This window comes from Bidens hawaiensis, unplaced genomic scaffold (assembly GCF_021521415.1).
Source record: "Bidens hawaiensis isolate Kalapana, Puna unplaced genomic scaffold, B.hawaiensis_p1.1 tig00004795_1, whole genome shotgun sequence".
NCBI classification, from domain to species: Eukaryota; Viridiplantae; Streptophyta; class Magnoliopsida; order Asterales; family Asteraceae; genus Bidens; species Bidens hawaiensis.
This window is the reverse complement of record NW_027491299.1, coordinates 551141-564892: the sequence shown is the minus strand read 5'-3', so window position 1 is coordinate 564892 and position 13752 is coordinate 551141. Positions and strand designations below refer to the sequence as shown.

The window sequence follows — 13752 nt, the reverse complement described above, 5'->3', positions numbered from 1 at the left end:
CCCTTATGAACGCATGCGACACGGTCTTCCCTAATGCCACCAAAAGTGTATGCAGGTGGCACATATTCGAGAATATAAGGAGAAAATTTAAGGGCCTATATAGCACGGAAATGGGGACGGACTTTGCGTACTGGTGGAAGGTCCTGTATCAGTCGCCGACGATTCAGGAGTACGACCACCGTCGCCTCAACATGGAGCATCATTTGATACGGGACGATAGAGCCGGTGAGTCCTTCGTATCACCTGACAGTTTTTAATAGCCTAAACATACGTGTTAATTACGTTTCCTTTTATTTTTCAGAGGTCTGGCAATACATTCGCAAGAGCTGGCTGGATCCATACAAACACAAGTTTGTAGCCCGCTGGATCGACGAACGCCGAAACTACGACGAAACTACGACGAACCGATTTGAGAGCCAGCACGCAAATCTGAAAAGGTACCTCAATGGAAGCAACAACTCGCTCGACACAATTGCCAGGAAAATCCTTAAAATGGTCAACTAGCAGATGAAAGAAAGGTAAATCTTTTGAAGCCTCCCGTTCGAAGGTCATGGAAGGACATCGACAGCATGTCTGGTTGAAGAAGCTAATAAACAGGGTGTCGATTCACGCTCTAGGTCTGCTTGTGAACGAGTATGGGTTGATACACAAGATGCGTGACGGTGGCGCTTCATGCGACCACCATTTGTATTCGTCTTCAGGGCTGCCATGTGCTTGTCGGATTGAGGGATACATAGTTACCGACACGTGTATCCCAATAGAGGATGTTGACCCTTTCTGGAGGAGGCTTAATTTTGATCCAACCTGTCCGCCGAACGAAGAGCCAGACTACGCAGCAGGTCTACGGGACATCACAGATACGCTATCGTCCATAGATGACCCTAATCAAAAGAAAAGTTTTTTCGCCAAGCTCTTATCTGGTATTCCAGGGAGATCTAAAAAGAAGGAGCCAGAAAAAAGAGAGGATCCTCAGGGGCATCCAAAAAACCAGATCCCCCGAGGCACGGCGCATACACCCCCGCTCCAGATCTCCCCAAACACAACTCCTACAACCCATCCTCGTCACAGGAGCCCAACCAAGAAACCCCCACCCCATCCTCGCTGACTCGTTCGTTGTCCCAGTCAGCGTGGCGGTTTAAAACTCCTCGTGGACGACCTAAGACATCGAAACCTACGGGAGCTCACCTCGGGTTTCCTTTGATGGTTTCGCCAGCGCAAGTACCGGCGATAAAAACATTTAGGAGCGTCATTCCTAGCTGGGCCCGGCCGTTCATCGTAGACATAAAAAACGTACGCCCAGACGGTAACTGCGGTTTTCGATCAATCGTAGTGGGTTTGGGGATACATGAGAAAGTTTGGCCGGATATTAGGCGGGCGATGCAGAACGAGCTGGAAACGAACGAAGGGTGGTGGAGGGCGATGTTCAACAAAGAGGATGACAGATTGTACAGCTGGGTTCATTCCAGCATTCCGTACTCCAACACGGTCAAACCGGCGCCGCTGAGTCGTTGGTTCAGCTTACCCGGTCACGGGCACGTGGCTGCTCAGACATACGCGTGTGTGTTAGTCAACCTAGCTGGCAATCAGACCGAATCTTACTTTCCGTTAAGAATCGGTCCTGACTTAGTTCCGGATCCACAGGTTATAGGCATCGCTAACTAGGGAGGTGATCACTGGATATATATCAACATGGTAGGGGATTTCCCAATGCCAACGCCAAACCTTAATTGGGAAAGAAGCGCCGTACCGGCGACGCTCGAATGGAAAACACGGTTCGGACAGCGTTTGAAGGAGTACGAAAACATACGCCGGGGTTGGCGAAGGGAATCCTTTAACGTAGTTCTAGACAGCTTATAGAAGACAATGTATCAATGGACAAAAAGTCTATAATAATAATAATAGATATTAAATAGAAAAAAAATAATATTAATATTAATAATAATAAATAACAATAAGTAAATAACAAATTAATATTAATATTAATAACTAAATAATATAAAATAATAATAATAAATAATAATAACTAAATAACAAATTAATATTAATATTAATAACTAATAAATAATAAATACTAATAAATAATGATAATTAAATAAAAATAGGCCTAATACGCCGCGTATAGGCCTATACGCGGTGTCCAGGTCCCCTTATATCAGCAGACGCTTGCTCAGCTGCCATACTTTCAAATTTCAAAACTCCTGCCAGAACAACCAAGAATACACACACGAGCCTATATCGGACGAACACCGACCAGAATACCAAACGAGCCGACGAGATTTCACCCGACACCGACACAACATGGAGGTAATTTTTTAATATTATATTAGTGATGATGATTAGGTTAACATGATGATGAAGATGTGTTGCTGATGATGTGATGATGATGATGATTATGTTGTTTGGATGGATAAAACCATCGGCCGGAGTCCGGCCGTAAAATGGCAGGAGTCCGGCCATCGATTTACAGGGTCTATCAGACGCGACGTATAGTCCAATACGCGGCGTCTGATATAATTTTTTTTTGTTTTATTTTTATTATTAATAATAATATTATTATTAATATTAATATTATTATAAATATTATTATTAGTATTTATTATTAGTATTTATTATTATTGTTATTATTATTAATATTTTTATTATAATTATTATTATTATAATTATTATTATTTGTTATAAATATTATTATTAATATTTATTATTAGAATTTATTGTTATTATAATTATTGTTATTAGTATTATTATTATAATTATTATTATTATTATTATTTGTTATAAATATCATTATAAATATTATTATAAATATTTATTATTAGTATTTATTGTTATTATTGTAATTGTTATTGTTTTAATTATTATTATTATTTGTTATTATTATAGTTTGTGGACGACGAGATTGAGGACGAGCTCGAGCAGCTCTAGCGGGGCCAAGGCTATGTCCGTGGTCGGGGCCGCGGACCCCCCGAGGGCAACGACGTGTTGCTCACCTACCCTCATCTGCAGTTTAATGAGGGTACTCCCGCCCACACACGATACATTCGCCTACGCCAGATGCACTCGTTTCCCAGCACGATTATATCCTGGCCGTTTTTGGAGTCCTGTGACGCGCACCAGCGGGCGGCTGAGTACATTGGACAGAATACGCCCTAGAGCCGATGCTTCAGTATGCCACTATCAGCTCACCGGGAGCTGACACTGGAGGTTTACTCCACGATACGCGTTACGTAAGTTTACTCCACATTGTTATATTATATTATATTATATTATATTATATTATATTATATTATATTATATTATATTATATTATATTATATTATATTATATTATATTATATTATATTATTGCAGGCCCCGTGCGCCTGGTACGCCAGAGATTGAGATGAGGGTGCCAGGCGCCGATACGACACAGTCAGAGGTTTACTTCCGCATGTTCGGGCATGACGTCCATCTCTCGATGGAGGAGTTCGCGGTTGCTCTGGACTTATACACGGCGCAGGAGGTACGCAGCCCGATATACACGGAGAGTATCCACCAGATGCTGGAGGACGAGCTGCGGGTATGGTGGCGGGCCATCAGCGATCACGACTTCGAGGAGAGGACCTTGGACACCAGTTTCAATGTCTCGTCTATTAGGGACCCGCTGCATAGGTACGTTCTTAAAATGTATTCTATTGTTTAGTATAATGTAATATATATTAATAACAATATAATATAATATAATATTATTGTTAATATAGTATAATATAATAGAATATAACATTATATCATTATTATTATTGTTAATAAATTATATTATCTTATATTACACAGGTACCTTCACAGGCTGACTGCGATGTCCATTGTGGGTCGCAATCAGGGCGCGGATCACTACAGCCTACGCGACCTGTTTTTTTTTGAGGTGTCTGCTGACTCATAGGCACTGCAACCTCGCTAGGGGGTTTGCAGACTATTTTGTCGCCTACTAGTTCAGGCAAGGACGAGGGTCCTTGATGGGTGGCGGGTACGTCACCCAGCTTGCGATATCTCTTGGCCATGGAGCCCTGGTGGACGGCCTGTGTATCACTCCGACCCCTCCCAGCCCGCTGGACCGCCAGCGTTGCGGCGGCATGCACATTGTGCGTTCGTTCCCCAGGCCCAACGGCCCGCGGGAGCGACTGGTGGCCGGGGCGGGGGGCACGTGTGCCTTACGTCCCGGTGCCTTTAGTCGAGCCTCCCCCGATCGTGGCACCGGAGGTGGAGCTTGTCCATGAGCCTGTCGACGCGGGGGAGGGAGCCGACGGGGATTCGGACGACAGCGGTGCCGGACGTGAGGATCCGGGTGCATCTCAGGTACGTTTTAATATATTGTCGTTTTATTGTTTCTTTTAATTCGACTTCGTATTAAACGTATTTATGTGGTTTTGTTATTAGGGGCCGACGCAGCACGTTCCACGCACATATCGCGCGGTGCGTCTGGGTCCAGCCACCGACGCTAGGTTAGAGGCCCTTGAGTCGGAGATGAGGCGGATGTCGCGCCAGATTGACTGGCGGATGAGCCAAATGTCGCGCCAGATCGACTGGCTTGTTAGCAGTCGGGTAGCGGAGCTGTCTGGACAAAAGTACACCGTGCCACCGCCACCACCCTCCAGTTTTGACCACGATGCGAGCACGTCTGGCATGAGATGCGGACGGGGCGACAACGTGGATGCCGCGGACGGTTCGGGGCCGAGGCGTAGAGGAGAGGACGACGCCGACGTTGGCGACGCGTTCGGGGGGCTCGGCGGCCACGACGACGGCTTGGGCATGACCATAGAGGACTTCATGTAGATTTTTTTGTTCTGGTTGTCGTATTTTCTTTTATTTGTACAGATTTAAAAATGATTTTTGGTATATATATGTGTTAACTGTTTTTCACAGAAAGGATATTAAATAATAAATAAATAATTAATTAATATATAATAATAATAATAATAACAAAATAACAAAGAAAAAAATAAAAAAAAATCATAATAAGACAAAATTGGTTGGATTTTCTAGAAACACCGGTGTATACGCCGCGTATAGATCTATACGTGACGTATACACCAGTGTTTTAGCAATTGGGTGGTGCCCCTCGAAAATCCGTTTTTTAATTGATATGGTAACATAATAATAATCCGGTAAACTAATAATACATAGACGTAAGCACGGCATATTTTATGTTTTTGGATGATGTGCCATGGGACGGTCCTCACTCCAAAAAGTGGTATCAGACCATCCCAACAACACACACACACACACACACACACACACACACACACACACCTTTCTCTCTCTCTCTAAAACCTTCCTGTTTGTTTAGGTTGTTGTTGGCGATGATGAATTCCTCTCATCTCTATCTCTATCTCTATCTCTATCTCTATCTTTTTGTTGCTGCATAACGAGATCGATTATGCTATATTTTCATCAGATGGTGACTTCCTCTTATCCCAGCTGGATTCAAGGTAATCTTGCTTTTGGTTTGTTGACAAAATCAATTTTTATAACTTAGAGACTAGATATCCTCAATTTCTTTATCCCATGTGTACAGTGTAAGTGTAGTAGTGATCAATTCGAAACCGAAATAATCAACTAAAATCATCATGGCGGTTGTTGACAACGGTGGATCGAATAATCAAGCCGAACAAAACGACGACGTCGATCAGTCGAAATCTATAACAATTGATCAGCATCAACATCAGAATCCTCAGATGGTGATGAATGGTGGTGGTGATCATCATGATCATGATGCCAACGAGGGTTTTAAGAAGGAAATGAGGGATTTGGCCGAAATGCTGTCGAAATTGAACCCCATGGCGGCAGAATTCGTGCCTCCCTCGCTCTCCGAAAATCATGTCAGGCTGGTTATGGTGCCGCCATCTCCGACTGCTCATTTTGGTTTTGCGGCGGTGAATAATTTCCTGCTTCAAACGAACAACCCGTTGTTTGCGAATCCGAGTTCCAGCCCTGGTTCTGCTAGAAGGGTATGAATCTTTATTGTTATATGTTACTGCAATTAGATATGAATGTCTATCATTTTTCATATGTTACTGCAATTAGATATGAATGTCTATCATTTTTCATATGTTACTGCAATTAGATATGAATCTTTATTGTTTGTCATATGTTACTACAATTAGATATAAATGTTTTATCATTTTTCATATGTTACTCTGATTAAGAATGAGTCTTTATCGTTTTTCATATGTTAGTGTGAATACATACGACTCTTCTATCACTTTTCGTATATTAAACTGAACATTGTTTCTATATATTGAAAGAAACGAATATGATTATTGGATTCTTTGTATCTATTTTTGGTCTTTTTGATTCTGATTCTTTTTGGGGATTTTGATGATTATGGCAAGAAGAAGAGTAACTTTGGTCACGGTAAACGGAGGATGAATAGCCGAACGAGCATGGCACAGCGCGAAGATGTTATAAAGAGGACGGTTTACGTGTCTGATATTGATCATCAGGTAAATACTCATCACACGTCAGTTTTTGTCTGTTTGTATAACAGTTATCTAAACACAGGTTTTGTCTGTATTAGGTAACTGAAGAACAACTTGCAGCCCTTTTTATCAATTGTGGACAGGTTGTTGATTGTCGTGTATGTGGTGATCCTAATTCCGTTCTTCGGTTTGCATTTATAGAGTTCACAGATGAGGGTATTACAATTTCCGTTTCAATTATAGTAAAAAAGTTTAAATGTATTTATTTAGTCGCGTTTAATAACCCTTAAATCTTTCTGCAGAAGGTGCAAGGAACGCGTTGAGTCTAGGTGGAACCATGCTCGGTTATTACCCTGTTAGGGTACTTCCTTCAAAAACTGCAATCGCACCCGTAAATCCTACTTTTTTGCCTCGGGTATGATTCTTTTGACGCGTGCTTGACTTATGCACCTATAATAAATAAACTTTGCATACGTGCATTATCTGATGCAAACGTCACTTTTATTTTGTTTTAGTCTGAAGACGAGAGGGAAATGTGTGCACGAACTATCTATTGTACTAACATTGACAAGAAGGTAGTTAAAACTTTAACGTGTTTGATAAACTTCTAGTACAACAACGTATGTGTGATATGTTTTGTTTATACTAGGTTACTCAAGCGGATGTCAAACTCTTCTTTGAAACACTTTGTGGCGAGGTTTGTGATTGATTAATTTAAACTGCAAAAGCAATTGTTTTGTTTATTAACAAATGTCTCATTTCATAGGTCTACCGCCTAAGGTTGCTTGGAGACTATCATCATTCAACTCGTATCGCGTTTGTGGAGTTCGTGATGGTAATTTATTTATACACAATTTTATTAGCATATAAGCGCGATATTGTCATTTGTGATTAATGGTTTTGAAACTTACAGGCTGAGAGTGCAATTGCAGCCCTGAACTGTAGTGGTGCTGTATTGGGGTCATTGCCAATAAGGTATGTGATTTATTTTAATATTATTATATATTTATTGAGATATGTTATTAACTATTTATGGTGGGTTATGTTGGTGCAGGGTGAGCCCTTCAAAGACACCGGTTCGGCCACGTGCACCGCGTCCTGTGGTGCACTGAATGGACCATCTGTTTCCTGTAATAGACTTATCTAAGTATGGGATTTGTGTTTATGGTTACCATATACATGCAAACGGATGTTGATCTTTACATGTAGAGTTTGTTTGAGGCTTACTTTGGTTTAGTTTTATATGGTATGTTTATAATTATAATATTTATATTTTATAAAAAAAAGTTGTCAGCTTTGTTGATTATTGTAACAAGACAGGGAAAAACACAAAAGCAACAGGAGGCTGTATTCTAAGACTAGTTCTGTTAAATTAATAGCTAAGTTTGTATAAGGTAACCTTGTAATCTCCTTTATAAAACATAAAAAAATTATGGCAGATTTACTCGAAAGGTTAAGGAAAGGAAAAAGGAAAACTCTTGTGAGGGTGGTGGGAGACTGGGAGTGGGTTTACTATTTCTTGCTTTTTTTCCGATCTTCAGGCCCAAACCACTAGGGGCGGGACCGCCGTTAACATAGATGACAAACTTTATACATTTTATAAGAGTATCAACTGTTATGGACAATCATTATACATACTTAAATCTTTTTATTATTTATTTCTTTTTTCTAACACTTGTAACATATGTGATTATTTAAGACTTCCATAGACATTTATACATGTTGTCAGGAATTTTCATTAGAGATAGATGGGTCTCCATGCGATGCGACGGGTGTTTGAATGTAAACACTGTTAATAACGTAATAATTATAAGTGTTTATGGTTCGGTTTAAAATTTTCAAACCGTTTAAATTGTTCATCAGTTTAGTTTCACGATTGGTTTTCTTACTTTAGATCGCTTCAATAACAAACGGTTTGGTTCGCGGTTTATACAAAAAACCAGCCATATGAAACCAGACAGACTGTAAATGTTGAATGCATTTTAATCTTTTTAATTATTTAGTATTGGATATGTTTTGTTATATATATATATATATATAGGATCAGGATCATGTGAGAACTTTTTGGGAATTGAGAACCATTTTGGACCACAAAAAAACTCAAAAATAAAAAAAATCATAAAACAAGAAAAAACACAAAATTAAAAAAAGTAAAAAACCAAAGTTCTTATTTGCCATTCCGGTTTCTAAAAAAAACGTAAAAAAAAATTCTCGGTTTAGCTAAATTATACATATAAATATATGTATAATATGTACATATATGTACACACATGTTTTTTTCCTATACACATATGTATAATTTAAGGTAAATGATAATGTACATATGTGTACATTACATAACTAAAGATTAAATGAAAGTATACATATGTATATAGGTATAATACGAATTAAAAAGAAAAAAAAATCGGTTTTTTTTCATTATACATATATGTATAATATGTACACACATGTTTTTTCATATACACATATGTATAATTTAATGTAAATGATAATGTACACATGTGCATATATTACGTAGCTAGAGATTAAATGAAAGTATATATGTGTATAGGTATAATACGAATTAAAAATAAAAAAAAATTCGGTTTTTTTTAATGAAATATAAGAATTTTGGTTTTTTTACTTTTTTAAAATTTTCGGTTTTGTTTGTTTTATAATTTTTTAATATTTTTAGAGGGTTTTTTTAGTGGTTCAAAATGGTTCTCAAAGTTCTCAATTTGCCAATGGTTCTCTTAGGATCCTTACCCTATATATAGGTGGGATCTAGAGAGAACTCCTCTTAAAGAGAGAACTAGAGAACTAATAAAAACTATTTTTAACTTTTTTTAAAAAATTATTTTGCGATTTTTTTTTCTTTCCTCCTTCTAATAAGATGATATTGTTACTAAAAAAAACGGCGATGTAGTGCATATGTGCACTAATGTGTATTTCATATATACAATAGTGTTTTATTGCATATAATACAATACAATTACATTATACAATACACACTATTGAATATATGCAAATACAAACACTAATAATTGTACTCAAAACAAACTATCGCATATACGTAATACAACACTAATGCACATAAGCACTATATTGTTTTTTTGGTATTTTTGTATATAATATAACACTATTGCACTAATACAATACAAAAAATTGCATATATGCTATTCAACATTATTGTACATATCAAAATACACACTAGTGCACATATGCAATAAAAAAAAGTCGATGTATTGCATATGTGCACTACAACGAGTTTTTTTTTTATATTTTTCGAGTAAATGGTAACAAAATATAAGAATAATGGCAAATTTAAAAATATTTTTTTAATTAAATTAAAAATATTTCTTTATTAGTTCTCTAATTCTCTTTTTAAGAAGGAGTTCTCTTTTGATCCTCTCCATATATATATATATATATATATATATATACACTATATATAATACATAAGTCATGGGCAAATTAAGACATCTCTTTTTTAAGTATTATACAACTTATAATGCATAATGCATACACTATATAGCATGTAAGATAAGGACAAACTTGTCCATTAAAAAACATGCCTATAAATAGTTACAACATTATCCCCTCAACTTTCTCAGCTTTTGTAAATTTAAGAAATAGTTACAACTTTGGACCTTCATCTTTACCAATGTATTTCTTTTAAATTTAATTTTTAACCAACTTCCCACCAACGATTTTCCAACGGCCGTAACTTTTTCATATGTTAATATTCTTTTAAAAAAATTACACCATAAAAATGAGCATTTTATTGTCTTTAATTTGGGTATGGTATTGCTATAGTTTATTCAAGTTAAAATTAGGATGTTACGTATGGGTGTTCACAATTAGGTTTTAACAGCTTCTAAGTTAAGCAATAAGTCAAACCGTCAGTTCATATTGTTTCATTGAAAACCAAAACTGAATCGTTGAAAATTCAAACTGAATCGTTACTAATGGTTTGGTTTCACACATTGAGCTTCACTAATAAGTTTACCGACCGGCCTAGTTTTATATGGTCAATTTTCAATATAAAGCATAAACCAAACCGTTTGCTATGGTTTGAACATTCTGAAACCAGCTGACCAAAAGTGATCAGTTTAAACGTTTTTAAGGTTTCAAACGAACCTTGAACATCCGTAATTTTTACATGATTACTAGAATTTTCGTTCCCCGCTACATCGCACGACCATCCGTCTATACTATATATAATGTAGCACTTATGGGCAAATTAAGACACTAGGTTTTTAAGTAATTTACAATATTCAAAACTTTATGTACACCCTATAAAGCATGTAGCATAGGGGCAAAGTTGTCCACTACAAAATATGTTTTATGTAAATTCAATTTGTTAGAAAATAGTTGCAAAATTGGCCCTTATACTAACCTTTTGTAAATTTAAGAAATTGTTACAACTTTTACCCCTCATCTTTACTCATGTATTTGGCAGGTTTATATATTTTCTTATTTTTCTCCTGTATCTCTAAATATATTACGTTTAAGGAAAAAACATAGCTTACCGATGCATCGTACTTATTTTTGTCGATATTTCCATATAAAATTTATTCTATAATGAGGTGAGGTTTATAATGTACAAGTCACTAAAGCATTATTGTACAATTCAAATATGTAACTATAAATCAATAAAATATTTAAACACATAAATATGCATTAAAGTATAAACCATGTTATGTTTTAGTTTATAAATTCTGAAATTATAAATTTAGTCCTCCATTTATACAACTCACATTACAAAAACAAAGCAACAAAATCAACTCAAATTAATGTTGCACGAATTTGTAACGGCTTCACAAAAAGTATGAAGGCCAAACTTAAACCGTGGGCATAACCGTTAGCAATGGGTTTTCGTCGAAAACCAAATACGACCGGCCAGAAGTTAATGGAAAAAATTAACCGTGAAATCAAGCCATTGACTAGCTTGAACGGTTTTACAGTTTTAAATCAAACAACGAACACCCATAAACTTGTTACATGATTACCTAGGTATGTGTTTCCCGCTGCATCGCGCAGGCACCCGCCTAGTATATATATTAGTATATATATATATAACTAAGCAAAGTTTTTATTAATACAAGACAACTTGGCTTTTACAATTTTAAATTAACCTAATATATATATTGTCACACCCCGCCAAGACGGAAGCGCGGGTGCGTGACGTCATGTATATCGTAAGCATATGATTATTGCAAACACAAACATGCATTGGATACAAATTTAAAGTTTAAGGTTTACAACCATAGTAATTGTTTTCAAAATGACATAAGTTTAAAGATTTTTCAAATATGACCCAACGGGTTAAGTTATACTATAAAAATCTTCCCAAAAGTGTATCCAAGACTTGCATGCTTGTTAACCTAAGTAGATTACCCTGGCAGCATCGCTTAATTACCTGAAAAACATACTTAAAAACGTCAACATAATGTTGGTGAGTCCACAGGTTTTAATAGACCTAAACCATGTCTTAAAACGTTAATCGATATGATAAAAATATGATAACCAAAACAAGCAAAAATAAACAACAACGTAACCTGCAGGGAATTACGAATATTATGTAACTCCATGAAACATAACCAAACCTTGACCTGAGATCCTTGCCCCACTTTCCGCTAGGCATGATACAATTTGGACAATATTGCTATCATTCGATCCTCCAGACCGGCGATTAGTGCGACTAACCATGATAGGGGGTGTCAAACCCAATAGTACTATTCGATATTTCCACGGCTAAATCCATAGCTAATGGTTATACTTAGATAGGGGACTTTTCGAGCTCTTGAGCCAAACACCTCATGGACACATAAAATAGAGCCTTGTTTTCGCATTATCACATAAAAATAGAACAAGTATGTTCCCCCACCCCCAAAAATATTTATAAAACAGTAAAAATGGGGCCGTGAGACTCACCTGATTCTCAAACGTGCTCTAGATAATATAAAAATCCAAGTCCCGACCTACGAATGCCCTATAACATGCAAGGATAATTTTGGACTAATGTTTCATTTCGACACTTAAGCGTTTTCATGTGCATGCTTCACCCAACTAGATAATCGTGTTTCAATAGTATGTCAACGAAATGTGATTAACTTGCCTGTGATAATTTTCGTGTTACCAAAAATATGTATTTATATAAAATGTATAAATATAGGTGATATAAAATATCATGGTTTATCAAGTATGATAAGTATACATATAAGTAAAGTTTTATATATATATATATATAAGTTCACATTTTAGAATACGACTCTTATTCTTGTAAAAATAGTACACTAATAGTTTCACATAATAATTCCCAAAACGTTGTAAACTAATATTTTGACAAAAATATATTCTCTGTGACAAAATATATATAGTTTTTAACCAATATATGATATTTGAATTGAGACTCATATTTTATAGAAGTCCGTAGTCGATACTAAAGTATTTTATTTATATTAAACTGATTAATAAATGAATAAAAAAAATCAACTTCTGTCTTACAAAAATATTTGTTTAATCGAACAATATTTATACACACATATATTTATGTGCGTAACCTTGAGTTAATTGATAAATTGTATACATCATATTTTATTTGTGAACCAAATATTCATAGGAAGTATATGGGTTAGATTTTTTTAAACCATCACAAAAATAATAATAATAATAAATAAAATATAGTTTCACTGTAACGTCCGTAAATTTCCGATAAAAAGGTTTAACCTTGTAGTGTTGTGTTCACCTTCCGGGCTTGACCCGACATTCTTCCGAGGGCTCCTTGATCACCCTCGAAAATGTTTCTTACTTAACTTTTCTTCCAAGTTCAACCATTAGTAAAATGGAGGGGCTAGAGTGTATTATTGTTGTTATATCATAAAAAAAAAAATTAATCCTAACCCTAACCCCAATTTCCGATTGGCGCCCCCCCCCCCTCTCTTCTCGATTTTCGTGCAAGACTAGCTCGTTCCGGCCATCCAAACTTCAATTCCAGGTCGGTATTATATGTATACAACTCTTTTTCACCTTAATTCATCCTTATGGCGTGTTTATTCGTCGAAATTCGGTTGTTTTTAGGCTTGTCGGGTGGCTGTCCAATTGGGCAGTTTCGGGGTTGTTTCGGCTAAGGTTTTTGCACCACAAACTTCCTAGGTATGTCGCTTACAACATACTAAAATTTCATGGTCATTGGAATTGGTTAGGTCGACCAATTGTTAATAGTTGAAAACTAGGATTCGGTTGACTAATTTGTGAGTTGTTGTGTTTAACGCGTTGTTTGAGGGAATTGACAACCAATTCGAATATTTTAGACTCGG

At 36.5% G+C, this 13752-nt stretch overlaps 1 protein-coding gene across 2 annotated transcripts; it reads left to right on the top strand.

Annotated features, from left to right (window-relative positions):
• The first annotated feature begins 5599 nt into the window (after positions 1-5599).
• Positions 5600-7677, top strand: LOC143628089 (polyadenylate-binding protein-interacting protein 12-like). Of its 2 annotated transcripts, none has more exons than XM_077097760.1 (9): positions 5600-5980; positions 6368-6475; positions 6550-6667; positions 6754-6866; positions 6967-7026; positions 7101-7148; positions 7218-7286; positions 7365-7426; positions 7506-7677. In XM_077097760.1, exons 1-9 carry the CDS (start codon positions 5600-5602, stop codon positions 7561-7563), a joined length of 1017 nt encoding a protein of 338 aa, XP_076953875.1. In that variant the 3' UTR covers positions 7564-7677. The 2 variants fall into 2 exon arrangements, with proteins under 2 accessions (XP_076953875.1, XP_076953874.1); XM_077097759.1 differs by having other exon boundaries at positions 6365-6475.
• Positions 7678-13752: the final 6075 nt, after the last annotated feature.